Genomic DNA, 16,999 nt, shown 5'->3' with positions numbered 1-16,999 from the left:
CCTGAAATAACCCAGATGCCCACTTTGGCACTCATTTAAGGCACTTTCCTTTCTCTCTCCACCTTGGAACAGGGTGTGGAGGACCCAGCTGTGCCACTGGAGCATCTGCAGGTTGGTGATGAATGTTGCTGCAGGGGACCCTGCTCCCCTCAGGGCTTGTCCCCACTCGAGCAGGGCATCCTCTGTGCTCTGGGAAAGCCTCTGGTGGGGCAGGGCAGGAGCTGGAGGCAGCAGGCAGCCGTGAGGGGCAGGGGATTGTGCTGTAGCCTTGGCAATCACACACAGGCCAATGGTTTAATGAACTCGGGCTCTTTACATAAAAGCTGCTGGGAAGTGCAGAGTGTGCCAGCTGCTCCAGAGCCTCTCGCTGCTCTGTTTGCTGGAGAGGCTGCTGTGCTACAGAGGTCACTCAGCCCACCGAGGGCTCCCAGTGGGGCTCGTTGTTTGCCTCCTGGAGGGCAGGCTAAGAGGGTATTTACTTTTCCCACTTGGACTTTGATTGCTTGCTGGTGTTGGTTTTTCCTTGCAAGAGGGGTGGGGGCTGCTGGGTTTCTGTAGGTGCCAGCAGTGCAGGGGATCAAGTGGCAGCGAGCACAGAATGGCACCGCTTGTACCCACTGCTCTCGGGCACAGAGATGCTTCTCTTGATCCAATATAATGGAGTGATTCAGCTCTGTGGAGCCTCCTGCTCCTCTCCCCCTCCCTGCTGTGGCTCTGCCCTTGTTCAGCCAGAGAGGAGCAGGTCCATCCTGTGCCTGTACCCCCATGGGGCTGTCCCTTCCCTGCATCTCCAGCTGCATGCACAGCTCTTGCCCTGTGGAGGGGTTGTGCATGCAAAGGTAGACTTCTGGTTTTTTCATTCTCTCCTTGTACCTGAGTTGAACTTGTGCAGGGAGCTGGATGTAATTTCCAGCTGACCTTTCTTTTGGCAGCTTGTTAGTTAGCTTGAAGGCGCTGCAGGGATTTCCTGGCAGCTCCACATGCTTCCTCTGCTGGCAAATTTCTTGCACAAAGAGCTGAAAAGGGGCAGCTGTGCATCACCTCTTCCCTGGGGTGGTTCTCTGTCGGCCTGGCACAACACCTTCATGGCCAGCAGTTGGCACAGGGTAACAATCTTTGCTCCCAGCTGAATTTAAAAATCTTGGTGACCTGACTAAGCAGCATTGTGAGACTTGTGCAGCTTGTTCTGTGCGAGCAGGAGGTCTCAGAGCAGCAGGTGATGCTCCTGGACAGCCCTTGCCCAGGTGAGAGCAGGAGGGTGTCCATGGGCAGCAGTGAGCCATTAAGGATGTGCTGGTGCCAGCTCCTGGCCACACTGTGCTGCCAGGTTCAGGAGCAGTAGCTGCAGGTTCAGCCCAGGAAAACCTCACCAAAGGATCTGCAGTTGCCTTGGGCCACAGCCGCTTCCTCAGCACTTCCCAATTTCTTGCCTCAGTAGACCAGTTAATCCTCTGGGGTTTTTTGCAGCGTTGCCATACTGCCAGATCCTGCTAATTCATTGAGAATGTCTCTGGAAACTGCTGACACAGAGGTTTATGAGCAGTGGAGCCCTCGCCTCAGTGCTGGGCACTCTGCTGCACCTCCTGTGTTACAGAAAGGTTTATCTCAGCAGCATTACCCGTGTTGGAGTGCTGGAGGCTGTTCCTGCAGTGTGTTGTGCGTTTGCAGAGCTGGAGTGAGCGAGTTGCTGCCTTGAAAGGGAGCGTGGAGCCTGCTGGGGTTGTGCTCCATCGCTGCCACACAGAGCAGGAGAGCTCTTGTTGGAGCTGAACACCGAGGCTTTCCCAGCAGCTTTGGCTGTGCTTGCTGGCAGGTTGCTCTTCTGGCTCTTGGCTGCTCCCTCTGTGGCACCTGTGCCTGCTGATGGCACGAGCAAATGTGTGCATTTTCCCTCCTTTGTTGCAGTTTGTAATCCCCTGTATTAACTTCATTCACCGGAGGCCGAGTTGAGTCCTGTGCTAAAGCTGCAATGGCTCAGCGTCACCTCAGGTGCCCTGGCACAGACTTAATGCGTCCCTTCTGACAGCTCTGATAGAGCCTCCTGAGAGCTAAGGAGCTCTGGCCTCCTGCTTACATCTAATATTCAGTTTTCTGGCAGCAGAAGTGGATGAGGAGAGAGGGGAGGACAGGAGTAAGCGGGGTGCTGGCTCCTGGGACTGCAGTGAGAGTGACATCTCTGCCCGTGGCTGGGCACTTGGGGTCCTGTGGCACAGTGCAGAGCTAGGGCTGCTCATTTCTCCACCCCGAAGTGGAAAACATGAACCTGCTGCTTCCCTGCTCTCTGCCTGGAGAGCCTTGAGAGGAGAGTACTCAAGCCATGCATCAGCAACACCAGAATCAGTCTAACTCAGCACCTTTGGAGGAGCTCGCCTTCCCCAGGGCCGATTTTAGGCAGCAGGAAGAAAGACCATACTGCTACAAGTGATGGCACAGGGACCAGCAGGCACTAGGTACCTTTCTATACTCCTTGAATTGGCCAACACAGTTAATGCATCACTCGTTAAGTAGCCAGGGAGAAACTGCCATATGGTCTGGCCTGCTGTTCCTCTACTAGAAGAACCAAAAAATCTGTGTACTCCAAAGGTGCAGCCTGTTCCCATTCTAGCATCCGTGTGTGCAGCAGGAGGGAGCAGAGCTGGGGAGGGACTGGTGGGGAGGGACGGGGGTTGGGGCAGGAGCCCCATTTCAGCCACTCCCTGTCTCCCGTGCCTGGGGTTGCAGGGACACCTTCCAGGCTCCTAGTGGTGGCTACAGAGCTGATACCATCCTCCTCTTTGGGGGATGGAGGGAGTGACACACAGAATATTCACCTCTTTTGCCCTGCGTAGCTGTGAGTGAAGCTTGGTGAGGCAGAGGTGTGTGCTGTGCCACACGCCGTGGTTCCTGGCCAGCAGCCTGCTGTGTGTCACACGTCTGGGCTGGCTGTCCCAGCACACCGCAGGGCAAACCTTCGTAGGAGAGGAATGAAGGCTCATCTGAGTCTGCCGTGTCTGTGCAGGAGCGACCAAGGCACCTCCCAACTCCCTTCTGCCATCCTGGAGGTCCTGGCTTTGTTATGGTGGCCGTGACCCTTGTGGAGAGGCGGCTGTGACTGCCTGGTACTTCCAGACGGAGGCTCTGGGGCTGGGGCAGCCAGCGTGGGAGGAGGGTTTGGCAGGTGTCCCTGCAGTGGCACTGGTTGGAACGTGCAGCCCAGGCAGATCTGGCCCTGCCGGGGCTGTCAGACTGGGCTGTTTGCACAGAAAGCTGACAGACAGCCCTGGGAAGGTGGGTGGGACACGGCAAGCAGGGCTGTGTCCTTGTTCCTGTGGGGTTGGATCCTCCTGAGCCCCAGCCCAGCCCTGCTCTTGTGCTGGGCAGAGGCTGCTGGAGGACCTTTCCCAGCCCTTGGCCAGCTGCAGTCAGGGCAGGGTGTGGGCAGGGAGCTTCCCCTCGCTCTGGAGGGATGATGGCTTTGAAGGGTTGGTGATTTCTCTGGCTGCCAACTCCGCCTGGGTGGGGGCCTGGCAGCACCAGCCAGGGATGCTGCACTGCTCGGACCAGAGCCCAGACACTTCCAGCAGCTGTGGTGGAGTAAACTCGACTTGGATCATTTGTCTAAGAGTGTAAATACAGACCTGTGGTCATTTCACCCCCAACGGGTGTGATGGTGTCAGTTTTCCCTTGCAGTGGTGCAGCAGTGCTCTGGGTTGCAATGAGTGCAGGGAAACCTTTGTTTGCGTGGGAAGAGACCTTAAAGCTCATCCAGTGCCACCCCTGCCATGGCAGGGACACCTCCCACTGTCCCAGGCTGCTCCAAGCCCCAATGTCCAGCCTGGCCTTGGGCACTGCCAGGGATCCAGGGGCAGCTACAGCTGCTCTGGGCACCCTGTGCCAGGGCCTGCCCACCCTCCCAGGGAACAATTCCTTCCCAATATCCCCCTTGTCCTGGCACTACATACTCTTGTCCCCAGTCCCTCTCCAGCTCTCCTGGAGCCCCTTTAGGCACTGGAAGGGGCTCTGAGGTGTCCCTGGAACCTTCTCTTCTCCAGGTGAACACCTCCAGCTGTCCCAGCCTGGTTTCTGAGAAGAGGGGCTCCAGCCTTGGAGCGTCTTCATGGCCTCCTCTGGACTCTCTCCAGCAGCTCCAGGTCCTTCCTGTGCTGGGCCCCAAGGCAGCTCTGCACGTGGGGTCTCACCTGAGCAGAGCTGATGGACTGAATCCCCCCCTTTCCTGCTGCCCACACTGGGGGCTCAGCCCAGCACGCAGGGGGTGCCTGGGGTCAGCACACACAGCGGGGGCACATTGAGCTTCTCATCCACCAACATTCCCAAGTCCTTCTCCTCAGGGCTTTTCTCCATCCGTTCTCTGCCCAGCCTGTGTTTTTGCTTGGGTTTGCCCTGACCCAGCTGCAGGACCTTGCACTTGGCCTTATCAAACTTCCCGAGATTCTCACAGGCCCAACCTTTCAGCCTGGCAAGGTCTCTCTGGATGGCAACCCAGCATCGCCAGGGGAGTCAGAAGACTTGGCATCAGCCCTCTGGATCGAGGCATTTCTTTTCTGTAAATGAAATATTCCGGGAGTCCTCCACATCCAGCGGTACAAGTGAACAACCCCAGTGCCTGTGTGGAACGGAGGGGAGCAGCTGAGCCATGAATGGGAGAGACCGGACAGCTTTCCACTGGACTCAGGGAAATCTCCAAGGTTCTTCTGTACTGTTAGTGTGTTGTTGCTGCTCCTGCTGTCTGGACTTGGGTTTTTTTCTAGGCTATCTGGGACAGCAGCTTCTTTCCCTTCAGGAATTTTTCGGGAGGAAGTTTCCCAAGGCTGTGCGGGGGCGGCCAGTCTCTGCTGGCTTGACTCCTACCAGGGGGAAAGGCTGCTGCAGGTATGGCCCCACAGCAGAGCCCTGCTAGGCCAGCTGCCTCTGCTGCCTAATGACTTTCTCAAGGTATTTTTAGCTGCACATAAACTTCAGGAAAAGCTTTTTTGCAGCCGAGGACACTGTGGCCTTTGTTCCGGCTTCTGGGAATGGGGAGGTGCTGGCTCAGCGTGGCTGCGGTGGCTGGCACAGCCCTGTCCCCTCACAGTGGTTTGTGACCTGCCCCTGTTGGAGGGGTCTCAATGCCCTCCTCAAGCAGTGCTGAACTCCTGCTGACCTGCTGTGCCCTGCCCAGGCTTGGGGGTGCTTTGGCAAAGCAGCAGTTCTGGAGCAGCATGGAAAGGGCAGCTCTTCCCAAGTGTTGGGATGGCCATGGGTCCCACCATGGCTGGAAATCAGCTCACCTCTGCCTGCTGCCAACAGCTGTCTCTGCTGCAAAGTCCACTTGTAGATGAAATTAGCACATTAAACGTCCTGGATTGTTGCTTGAAGCTCTCTGGGCTGGAATGACAGGGGTGATGAGTGGCTTTCCATGGGCCGTGTGTTCCCTTTGCTGCTGGGATGTTGGGATTGCACAGCAGATGCAGCTGTGGAATGGCTCTGGACACGCTGCCTGATGCTGCATCTCCCCTGCTGTGATCTGGGGATTTGCAGGCTGTTCAGTGGGTCACACCCAACAGGTCAGTGGGCACTTGGGTTTGGTCAGGACCATCAGGGTGGTCTGGGCTGACCTGTGGGCAGTTCCCATCTGGTGACCTACTCAGAGCTTGGGCTACCTGTGCAGAAACTGCCTCAGTGCCAGTGAGTCACATGGTGGCTCTGACAGCCAAACCACATCCTCCACGGGTGACGCTGCCCACGCGTGTTCCTGGAAGAGTTCATGGCCTTGCTCAGTGATGCTGTGTGAGTTAAAAACTGTGAAAGGGCTCACAGGCTCACTTCTAGCCCAACTTCCTGTTGGTGCACCTGAGCTGGGCAGGAGTTGGACAGAAACAGCTTGTTGGATGGTGCTGCCTGTAATGTAGAAGAGGGGCTTTTACTTGGGTCTGTGGGCTCATCCTAAGGGTCCTGGAAAGGCTGTGAAGTTTCATGCTCCTAGCAGGAGACCTGGAATCACTGCCTGCACCTTCATTTGGAGCTCTGCAGGTCACACAGCTGGGAATTCTCTTGGTGGAAACTCGGTGACCGCTCCCCTCTGGAACTGCCACCTCCCTCCCTTCTGCAGGGCAGGAGCAGGACTTGCTCCCACTCCTTTTCAGGTGGAGAGAGTCCCTGTACTGCAATGCCGGGACAGCCGATGTATTCCAGTAACCCGTTTGCTTTCTGGAAGTAGAGATAATGGGTGTAAGATCAATGTTGAATGGTGCCCATTAGAAGACAGAAACCCTCAGGGCACCAAACAAGGGCTGGGTTCATCGAGTCATTCACATTAACCAGGCTTATCCTGGAACCAACCAGCCAAGGCACCAGCTGCATCTCACCTGGCACCTTTGCTGAGCCAGGCTGCCCAGGAGGGAACAGGAGAGGCTGTTCCACACCTGCCTCCGAGCCTGCCCAGCTCTGGAGCATCGGGCCTGGCAGCGAGGACAGAGCCTGGCTTGGTGCCTCCACCTGGTGACAGCGCCGGGTGCTGCATTTTAGCCTACATAATTCGGGTTTGTTTGGAGGACGGGAGGGGAATCAGCAGGGAGGTGATGGCAATGAGCAAATCTTGTTCCTCTCTGTGAGGACAAAGTGTATAAATAGACATCTCTGATGTTGTCCCGACGAGCCTTTGCAGAGATCCGTGATGAGGCGCGTGTTGGATTATTTATCCCGCTGTCCCTGCGGGCGGGATGCGCTCACTGGGGTGTCCCTCGTCCCCATGGAGCAGCTGAGCGAGCAGAGAGGCAGAGATCCAGCTTTTCATAGCATGAATGGTGCACCAAGTCCTGCCTGGGCTGCGGTGTCAGTGGGGGGGATTTACTCCTCTCTTCCCCACCTCCCCCTTCCATGTAATCCACTTAATCCCCTGACGACAGGACTCGATTACTGTCAGCTCTGCAGAGCCAGCACTGCTAACCAGCAAGCTGCCTCCTTCTGTCTTGCAACAACAAAAGCACCAGCCAGCTCTGGGGTTTTGGTACCTCCAGCAATGATCCTACAAAGCAGAACAAACACGGCTCGATTTACTGGGTATCCGGGTCTCCTCTCAGCTCTGACAAAACTTGTGTGTACGTGGATTTGACAAATGTGGATAAACCTCAAAGTTTTTTCTTGCTGAAGGCAACTTTGGGAGCTGCCTGGTGTTACTGGATCACACTGTGGGTCCAGTTCAGCTGTCACACTACCCTGGAGGGAATCTGGGATCTGGGAGTGCTGGAGGGTGGATGGAGTTGAGGAGTTGGAATCTGTTGTTTTAGCCATGAGCTGGATCTCGGCTCTGCCCTGTGCCCTCGAGGCCATTCCAGAGCAATGGTTGAAAAAAACAAGTGCTGAGGTTTTGATGTTGTGGCAATATTTTTCTGCTCTCCTGTTGTCTCAGAAGCTGGGCTGAGGTATCGCAGGTCCCTTCTTGGGACCGGGGGTGGGTGGACCTCTGGTTCCAGCTCCTGAACCCTGTGCCTCTGTGAGGGGCTTGGCGTGTGGCTGGATGCCCACCAGAACTCCCTACCGCCCTCAGACTGTGCCTGTGATCTCTCACATTCCCCCTGACTGCCTGACAGGGAGAAGACTTGAGGAAAAATAAACCCACAGCAGCCCTGCTGACCCCTGTGTTGACAGCCTGGCACTGACCAGTTGCTGTGGCACTGGGATCCCTTGGACCCTGCCCCAAACCACTTTATTTACAGGATATCTTAATGCAGAACCTCTCCTATCCCAAGGAGGGGTGGGTGGCAGCAGGTGCTTCTGGTGGCTCAAGCACTGCCCATCGGATCTGGAGCTGTCTGGTGGCTGTAGGCAGCTGAACAGGCTGCGTGTGATTCCCTGGGTGGTGGCCTCTCTCCCACAAGATCACACATTCCAAGGAGCAGCCTCTCAGCCTGTCTCACTTACCCTTCACTCTTGTTTCCACAGGGGTCCTGACGGCTGGAGAGCACAACTTTCCCTTCCAGTTCCTGCTGCCAGGTAAGATGCAGAAATGTGGCTGAAGGCCCTTCCCTGGAAGCCTTGGCTTTTGCATATCCTTCCAGTTCAGAAACTGGCCTGACTCAGCCTTATGATCTTTTCTTTTTCTCTCGACTCCAGCTTCTGCTCCTACGTCCTTTGAAGGCCCTTTTGGCAAGGTCCTGCATCAGGTGAAAGCTGTGATAGACACACCTCGCTTCTCCAAGGACTACAAATGCAACAAGATCTTCTACGTTCTCTGCCCTCTCAACCTGAACGACATCCCTGACATCGAGGTAAGAACGAGGAGGGGCTTGGCTGGGAAATGCCAACACTTCAGCACTTGTCCTTGTTCTGCTGTCTGAGGAGTCACTGTGTGGCTGGACAGCTCTGACTGCATGCTGTGACTATGCAAGAGCAGGACAAGGACTCCTCATCTCTCCTGCCTTGCTGTCAGTACCTGCTCCAGGTGATTTCTGACTCTCGTGTGTATTGCTTTGAAAGATTTCTCTGAATTTTCACGCATGCAAGCCAACAGCTTCAGGTGCTTGGAGAGACCTGGGTTTGGGGAACCTGCTTTGGAGGGGGAAGCAACTAATAGGACAGGAGAACAGTGGGGCTGGGGAAGTGAGACGTGTTGTTTATGGTGTTGCCATGTTTCTGATTCTTTGCATCCTCTTAGATGCAAATATTTCTGCTTGCTTGTTTTGAATCTCTTGAGTGTTTTCCCAGAGGCTCTCTGACTCTCTTGAGCCAACACCTCTGTCTGTGCCGTCCTGCAGCAGCCCAACACTATGTCCATCACCAAGAAGTTCAACTACAAGCTTGTGAAAAGTGGCAACATCATCCTGACAGCCACATCAGATCTGAAGGGCTACATCGTGGGCCAGGCCATCCAGCTCCGCACGGACATAGAGAACAAGTCTGGCCGGGACACCGGCGCTGTGGTGGCCAGTCTGCTCCAGGTCAGTGTCCGGTGGGGCCATTCTCTGGCTTGTGCTGGTGCTCCACCTCATGAAGGCCTCTGTGAAACTGGGGTCAGCAAGGAGGCCAAATCTCCAGCTCTGTTTCTCTGTACATTCCTGGGGAAAGAAAAGGTAGAACTTGTCTTGCTTATCCCTGCTCAGTCTTTCACAACAATGGGTATTCCTTGGGTTTGTGCTTGTGCCTATTTGACAAAGCAGTTGGGTGGGTTTGTGTCCTGACTTACATTTGGGAGACAGGAGACCACCTGCAGCCTCTGTGCAAGCTGTGTTTCCTCCTGCCTGTGCAGAAAGTGGCCTATAAATCCAAGCGCTGGATTTACGACCTGAGGACCATCGCCGAGGTGGAAGGCTCCGGGGTGAAAGCCTGGAAACATGCAGAATGGAAGGAGCAGATCCTGGTTCCAGCACTGCCCCAGTCCATTCTGCAGGGCTGCAGCCTCATCCACATCGACTACTACATCCAGGTGAGTTTATCCACAGTATCCCTGGCCTGGGCTGCAGCTCTGTGCCCCCTTCCAGGCTGAGCTGTGTGGTGTGGGTGGTCCTGACACCAGGTGAACCTTCCCACTGCCATGTATAATGAGGATGCCACTGTTTTCCCTTCTCTTCCAGGTTTCCATCAAGTCCCCAGAGGTTTCTGTCACTCTCCCCATCTACATTGGTAACATTGCTGTGAACAGAGTCCCGCTGAGCCCCTCCCGCTCCATTCAGCACATCCCATCTGTGGTGGTCCCCAGTGCCCCCCCGGAGGAAGAGGAGGCTGCCAGTGGCTATCACCCCATGGACAATGTCTCCATCCCCACCAAAAGCCATTCCCAGCAGCAGCCCTTTAGCTACGCCCCAGGACTGAGCTTCCAGGAGATACGGGCGGACTCGGAGCAGACGGGCTCCCCAAACCACCCCACGCTCTGCCTGTCCACGGGAGCCACTGTCCCCTACTACGCCGAGGGGAACGTGGTGCCTGTCCCCACAGCCAGCTCGCTCATCCTGCCCCCGGAGTACAGCACGTGGGGATACCCCTACGGTGAGCAGCGCTCCTGGGATCTGGGACTGGGGGGAAATGGCTCCTACCACAAGTCTGTGCTAGCTGTGAACTGTTGGGAATGTGGGGATTCAGTCAGTCTGCTGGAGGCTACTGTCAGAGGGGATTGTGACATCTCTCTGCCTGCTTTATCCTCTGGAGGAGTCCCCTCTTCCAGCTGTAAAAGCCAGCTGTCCTTCCCATATCCACGCCCATGCCTGCCCTGGGCTCCTCATGAGAGGATCTCCCTGTTCTTAAATGAGCTTTCAGCCTCCCACTGATAGAAAAACTTCTTGGCTTGTGGTGAGGCTGGTGGGAACAGAGCCAGGAAAATGATGTCACTGAAATCTTCTGTCTGACTTGGAGTGGGCCTGCAGCTGGTCTGAAGCTGTGGGGGTGGGAGCTGAGGAAGTGTCCGGGGTGGAACAGCTCAGGGAAATCCCAGCGTGCCAGAGTCCTGTGGAGCTGTGCTGGGTTCCTGGAGCTGTGCTGGGCTGGCAGGGCCAGCAGTGTCTCTTAGCACAGTCCTACCCAAATCAACCCCTCTGTTTGCATTGGGGTAACGGGACACTCCATGTGTCACTTCAGCCCTGGGTTGGGGCACATGGAGCATGGATGATCTGGAGCTGCTGGAGGACAGGAGGATGCTTGGGAAGGAAAGGGAGGAACAGAACAGGACTGTGAGGTGGTGATTTTAATCTCTGTGTGCATCAGGGTAGGGATGGGACTGGCTGACTCAAATCCTACAAACCCCATGTACCTCAGCAGGGCAGGCTGTGGGGCCCTGGCAGGGAGTGTGTGTTGGTGGATTGCTTAACTCTGCACTGGGTTACACAGACTGGGGTGAAGGGAACCTCCCAAACACACACCATAACCTCTCTCATTCTTCCTTTCCTCCGCAGAGGCACCTCCATCCTACGAGCAGAGCTGCAGCAGTGCCAACTCCAGCATCAGCAATGGCAATTAGCCCTCCCCTGCTCTGAGCCCCGCCGGCGCTGCCCACCCTGGTACCACGGGGCACCCGCCTGTGGCAAAGTCTGGTACAGCACAAGGTGTCTTCTTGTCTCTCTGGCTGCTTTGAGGGGGGAGCTGCCACATCCCAGCCTGGGCTTTTTAAGTCTCTTTCTAGGGAGGGGGGTAAAAAACCAAAAAGAGCAGCCAGAGCAGCCTGCATGTGTGTAGGAGAGGTCTGGGAAACTGAACTGCCTCCTGCTGCTGCACCAAGTGCTGGAGAGCTGGGTTTGCTGCCGGGGTGCCCTGGGCAGCAGCCTGTTCCAGTACTGTAGTCAACACTAACTGCTTTACTATCAAAGCACCTGCGATGCCTTATCTGAAACACTCCTGACTTGGCACAGCTCTGCTGTAGGGGAACGCTGGGCTGTGTGGACTTTCTTTCCTCTTTCAGGGCCCATGTGCTCTCCACAAGTGGTTTTGACAGCCCTTCCTCCTTGTCCTCAGAGGTCCTAAGGGTAGCAGGAGGTTTCTTGGAGTAAGCAGGTCCAGAAGGTCAGGGACTTTTAAAAAGCCAAAAGCACAAGTCCTCGCTGTACCTGAGCTGTGGGGGAGTGACTGGCAGTGTGAGTGGCCGTGGGCGGGGGGGGGTTCATGGGGGCACTTGCTGATAAGCCCTGATGAGCTGTGGGGGGAGCCTGGTGTTCTGTGGGGTGCCCTTTTCCACCACGGGTAGCTTTTCTCCACAGAGCCCTGTGGGACACAGCCCATCCTCGCTCACTGCTGGGCCCTGGCACACAGGACAACAGCACTGGTCACTCTGCAAGCGGGGGGACCACATCCCATGTCCCACCTCCCGCCCCTGCAGGGTGCCCTCTCCTCCCAGGCCAGAGTTACGTGACCATCAATCACAAAAGTCTGTCTGATGCTACCTCTGAGTCTGCCCAGGGGCCCGGCCCGTGGCATCCCTTCCCTCTGGGCCCACCCTCTGCGGGGCTCAGCCTGGGCTGTCCCCAGGAGTGGCTGTCCCTGCCAAGGCAGTGCACGAGGGTGTGTGGTGGCACTGTGTGTCCCCTGAGCCTCAGCAGAATGTGACAATGAACACAAACCGTGTGGGAACGGCTGCGCCTCGCCCGCAGCCTCCGCTGCACCCGGCAGTCAGGGCAACGAGCTGGGGTTTCTTGCAATTTTTCTTTTGTGCTTTCCCCCACCCCCCCACCACCTTGTTTAACTTGTTTAGCACTGACTACCCAAGCTGAGGAAACCACAAGTCACATCCTTCAGAGCCACAGGTACCCAGCCAGGCTGGAGTTGTGGCCTCCAGACCTCTGGCACCTCAGAGTTGGTCCTCACATGGCCTCAGGCTGGGCAAGCAATATCTGACAGACCTTTAGGAGCATTTCCAGCTGCTGCTCCTTGCTCAGCCACCTCTGCACACCCCTCAGGCAGCTGGGACAGGCCCTGCTTTGCACTCTTTCTTTGCAAATGCTTTTTTATTTTGTTTTATTTTTTTTTTAAGCATCGAACTGCTTTAAGGGTAACGTAGCAAAGGTGCTGTTCTGAGCAGTGCTGGCACAACCACGCTGATAGAGTGATTGTCGTTGTCCCTGAATATATATAAATATATATATATAGAGATGAAGTTTTGTTTTTAATGATTGAATTCAGAAATACAAATTTTAATTCTGTATTTAATAAATTATTCTAAGAGAAATGCTGTGCTTTTCATCCATTTCTGATGCTGATCCATGTGCCTGTTCATGCCAAATCCAGGAATGCACCTTGCTGATTTCTTACAAAATGAAGTGAGGTTTTTTTGCTCTCACCAGGAAGGGTGGTGACCTCTGCCAAGGCAGCTCGGGGAAAACAAACACAGTGTGGGCTGACCACAGTGCCAGGCTCAAAATTCCACATGGCTGGAGGGAATTTGGCATCACGTGGGCTTGGCTCTGGAGAGAGCAGCCACTGCACTGCTGCTCCCCAGGCTCTGTGTCCTGAAGCCAGGATTTGTCTGAGTGGCCCAGGAGTCTTGGGCAGTGCTCACTGCTGGTGGGGAGGAAGAGGAGAGCAGACTCTGCCTTTAGGAGGATGGAGATGGCACAGCCAAGGTCTGGCTGGAAGGGCTGGAGACCACCAGGCCGAGCCCTCTCCTAAAGGAATAAATTTATTGAAAGTGGAAGAAGGGTCCTCCCCACACCCCCTCTTTGCTGATCCCATGTCTGAGGCATGCAGGTGTTCCCTAAATGCTGTCACTGCAGGCTGTGATCTGTGTCCTGGACACAAAGATCCTTCTTCATTCTCTGCTCAGCTTATGCCTCTGCCCAGCTTCCATGATTCCACTCTCCTTTGCCTGCCATGAGCAGCATTCTTGATCCACAATGGATCAAAGGCAGGTACAGCTCTTCCCAGTGCTCTTCCTCTTCCTCCCACTTGGCTGAACCTGTCTGGCCTGGCTCAGCCTGCCTGCAGCTCCCGTGGCCTTCCTTGCTGCTGGCTGTGCATATCCTTCAACCCAAATCCCTTCCACACCTCTGGAAAAATTCCTATGAAGTGTCAATGCTTCTGGAGCTTCTGGGCTGGGCTGCAGGCTCCTGACCCAGCCAGGCTCTGGGAGAGGGAGATGGGGCTGGGACCAGGACTGGTTTCCCGGCTCCTTCTCCGTCCCTGGAGCTGAGCTGCTGCTGCTGTGTCCAGCCCACGTTCCTTGGCTGGAAAATGGGATTGCTGTTTGCTTGCTGTGACCAGAGCCCCGGGCTGTTTTTCCAGACTCCCAGCCAGCATCTGTCCTGTCCTCCTTGTCTCACCTTTGCTTTGGGCACATCCCATCCACGGTGGAGGCTGTGGAGGAGGGAGCCCTCACCCAGCCCATGCTGTGCCCTGTGTCTCTGCAGTGCTCCTGAACTTGCTCTCCCAAATTATATTTGCTACAAACTGGTCCTTGGGAGCTCTCCTGTACACAGAGTCCCCGTTGGAAAGCAAGGAGCAAACAGGAACGCTCCTGACCGGTGAGGAGTGTCCGTCACCACCGGCTGCTGTGGAGGGAGCAGGAAGGAGCTGGAGCTACACCTCAGGGTGGTCCTCAACCTTTTGGATGCCAGGGCTGCTCCACAGCACAGCTGCTGTGCAGGGGCCCCTCTCAGCCCTGCGAGGTGGCTCTGGCCAGGGTGAGCAGGTCATCACCCCGGGGTTGTCTCTGAGCAAGAGAATTGACATAACAAATGACAATCAGTGTTTTCCAACCCTCCTGCCCCGCCTTGCCTGTCCCAGGCTGCGCAGGGAAGTGAAGCCTGACACAAAAAGACTTGCTGATGTTTTATCGAGCCCTTTGAAATGGGCCAGGACTGAAATGGGCAGGATGGAGGGGTTAGTCCAGCTCTCCTCGAGCCCCCCTTGCAGAGGTGGCCCCAGGGCACAGTCAGCAGGTCCTGGGGTGTGTGAGGGCTTTGAATGAGCACAGTGGGGCAAACCCAGTATTTGGGTTTGGATTTGAGTTTGTCTGCTCACCCTCTCCAGAGGGGATCAACCCCTCTGTCCTCTGTCCACAGCCCCTTGAAGTCCTAGGGAGCTCCTTTAGGGCCTTGGTCATCCCTGCCTCCTCTTGCTGAGCGCTGGAATAAAGAGGGGGGAGAAAGCACCCATTTTTCCAAACACAGCTCTGGGTAAAAAACCTCAGCACCTGGGGATTCATTCAAATTCCTGGCTCAGATTTTTGAAGCAATTGTTGCTGAGTTTGTTTGAAATGGGGAGGGGGAGCAGTGGGGCATGAGAGAAGCTTGCGAGTTGTTTCCAAACTCAGTGTTCAATGGAAACAACCAAAAATATCATCAGTTCTTTCTTTTAAATTTCTTTTCTGTTGCTTTTATGTCCTTCATGGTTTTGTTCTTGTCCTGCTCTCCACATGCCCCACCTCTGTATCTTTGGCTTTTTCAGTGTTTGTGTCCCACTAAACTCTACTTTGGCATCTGCTGTCCCGCTGCCTGCAGGAGATGGGGAAAGGGGAGTCGGGGGATGCAAAGGCTCTTCTTTCTTTTGGACAGTGATTCTTTTTTAACTTTCCACTGAACTTCCAGGAGTTTTGTAAAAATAGGTATTTTCTGCTAGGACGTTTTCCTGTTAAGCCAGCACAAGACAGGAGATACAGGGTTTTCCAGGCTCCGTTTGGGTTTTATTCTATATTTTAAAATATTTCCAACTATCTGCAACAGGAATGACCCATCCCTCCTCCCCAAGAGATACTGGTGAGGTAAAACCCTCAGAACTTGTGCCCTTTCTTGTACCACTACTCATGGCTGTAATTCCTTATTCCTGTGGTTCTCTTTATGGGTTTTGGGGTTTTATACAACAATTTGTGATGGCTCTGTACAACCTAAGACTTCTGTACAATTTATAACTGGGTTTTGAAATGTAAACTCGCAGTTTTCCATGTTAACCATGGCTTCTGGGGGGTATTTTTGTCCTGGGTTTTAACCCCCCAAATGTAAAGAACTGGAAAAATGTAAATAAAGATGATCTTTTTTAAGACCATGGGTGTTTTGCTTGGGGTATGTGATGATCATAAATGATACCTCAGCTGTCTGGATGCTGAGACCTGAGAGTGAGAAGTGGTTCGGGGCTGTCACTGGAGGCATCCCCACTGGAGCTGGAGCTTGGAAGGTGGTTTAGACTGGAGGCTAAAGCGAGGGCAGAGGAGTGGCTGGGGTGGGAAGACCATGGTGGGCTGAAGGAACTGTTGCTCGCTCACATGGTGAATCACAGAATCATGGAATATCCTGAGCTGGAAGGCACCCACCAGGATCATCCAGCCCAACCCTGCACAGACCCCCCAAGAGCCCCACCCTGGGCATCCCTGGCAGCGCTGTCCAAACGCTCCTGGAGCTCTGGCAGCCTCGGGGCCGTGCCCATTCCCTGGGGAGCCTGGGCAGTGCCCAGCACCCTCTGGAGGAAGAACCTTTCCCTCATCTGCAGCCTAAAACCCCCCCGACGCAGCTTGGTGGGCAGGTGCCGCGGGAAGGACGCGGCTGCGGCCGGAGGAAGCGCCGGGGCGCTGGGGCTGTGCTCTTCCTGCTGCCAGGAATCCCAGGATGTGGAGCTGCGGCTCCGCTCGCCCGGCTCGGGCGGGAGAGGGCGATGTCCGCCCGGCTGGAGCTCGGCGCGGCCGCGCAGAGGCTGCGAGGCGGCTCCGGCTGCCCAGCCGAGCCCCGAGCCCTGTCCCGGCTCCCAGCAGCTGCTCCAGGAAAACAGGGAGTTCTGGCACAGCGCAGCCCGTCCTCGCCCCGCTGCCCTTCGCTCAGGATGGGCTTGAGGTGGACAAGAGCCGTGGCCGATGGTGATGGGCTGCAAAGGCTCTGTGTGTTCCCGGGTATTTCGGCTTCTTTTGGGAGCCTTTCCCTTCCCTGATGGCTTGGGGAGGTTTGTCCCAGTGGCTGCCGCGTCCCTGTGTCCATCTGGGAAAGACAAGAGCTGCAGCAAATGCTGGAGAGGAGCCACCAGAACCCGTCCCGATACGCGTCCGCCCTCACCCACCGCCCTCATCCCCGCCCCGGTGCCACCTCGGGGTGCCGGGTCTGGTTTGCAGGGGCAGGGATGAAGGCAGGCAATTCCCAACATCCCACATGGAGCATCCCCAGAGCGGGATGGGGCGATGCTGGGTGTCCCCAGTGCGGGATTTGGGGATGTCCAGGCTGACACCGGCCCTTGCTGGAGCAGAGGTTTCCAGAGGTGGTTCTTTGTGCGGGGAGCAGTCGCCTCATCCCCGGGGAATCCCAGGGGAAGGACACCCACCCTGCCACCACCCTCCTCCGAGCCTCAGCTCATCCCCCGGGAGCGATGGGACCCCCAGGGCCCCTCTGTGTCCCCGCCGAACGGGAGGCACCGGAGGGGCCGCGCCGGGGGCTCCGCGGCGACGCTTCCACGGCCCTGCCGGTGCGCAGGGGGTTCTCTGGGGGGTTGGTTAATTAATTAATTAATTAATTAATTAGCTGCCGCTGCCAAACGGAGGGAGAGGCTGCTCGGAGGGGATGGAGCGGGCGGGGGGCGGGTCCCCAGGCCCGGGGACTCTTATTTTGACCGCGGCGCTGCCGGGCGGGCGCTG

The 16,999-nt window shown here is 56.0% G+C and overlaps 1 protein-coding gene across 1 annotated transcript in view; it reads left to right on the top strand.

Moving 5' to 3' along the window:
- Nucleotides 1–13,393, top strand: part of ARRDC1 (arrestin domain containing 1) — a 34,630-nt gene extending 21,237 nt beyond the window's left edge. The window contains exons 3-8 of the mRNA XM_082295216.1: nt 7,921–7,971; nt 8,092–8,246; nt 8,733–8,915; nt 9,224–9,400; nt 9,549–9,960; nt 10,860–13,393. Coding sequence (XP_082151342.1) covers nt 7,921–7,971; nt 8,092–8,246; nt 8,733–8,915; nt 9,224–9,400; nt 9,549–9,960; nt 10,860–10,924 — 1,043 coding nt within the window. The 3' untranslated portion in view covers nt 10,925–13,393. The remainder of the gene's footprint in view (nt 1–7,920; nt 7,972–8,091; nt 8,247–8,732; nt 8,916–9,223; nt 9,401–9,548; nt 9,961–10,859) is intronic.
- Nucleotides 13,394–16,999: the final 3,606 nt, after the last annotated feature.

This window comes from Coloeus monedula (assembly GCF_965178545.1).
Source record: "Coloeus monedula genome assembly, chromosome: 21".
In the NCBI taxonomy this organism is placed as follows: domain Eukaryota; kingdom Metazoa; phylum Chordata; class Aves; order Passeriformes; family Corvidae; genus Coloeus; species Coloeus monedula.
The sequence above is the reverse complement of the archived record's forward strand: the minus strand, read 5'-3'. Positions and strand labels throughout refer to the sequence as shown.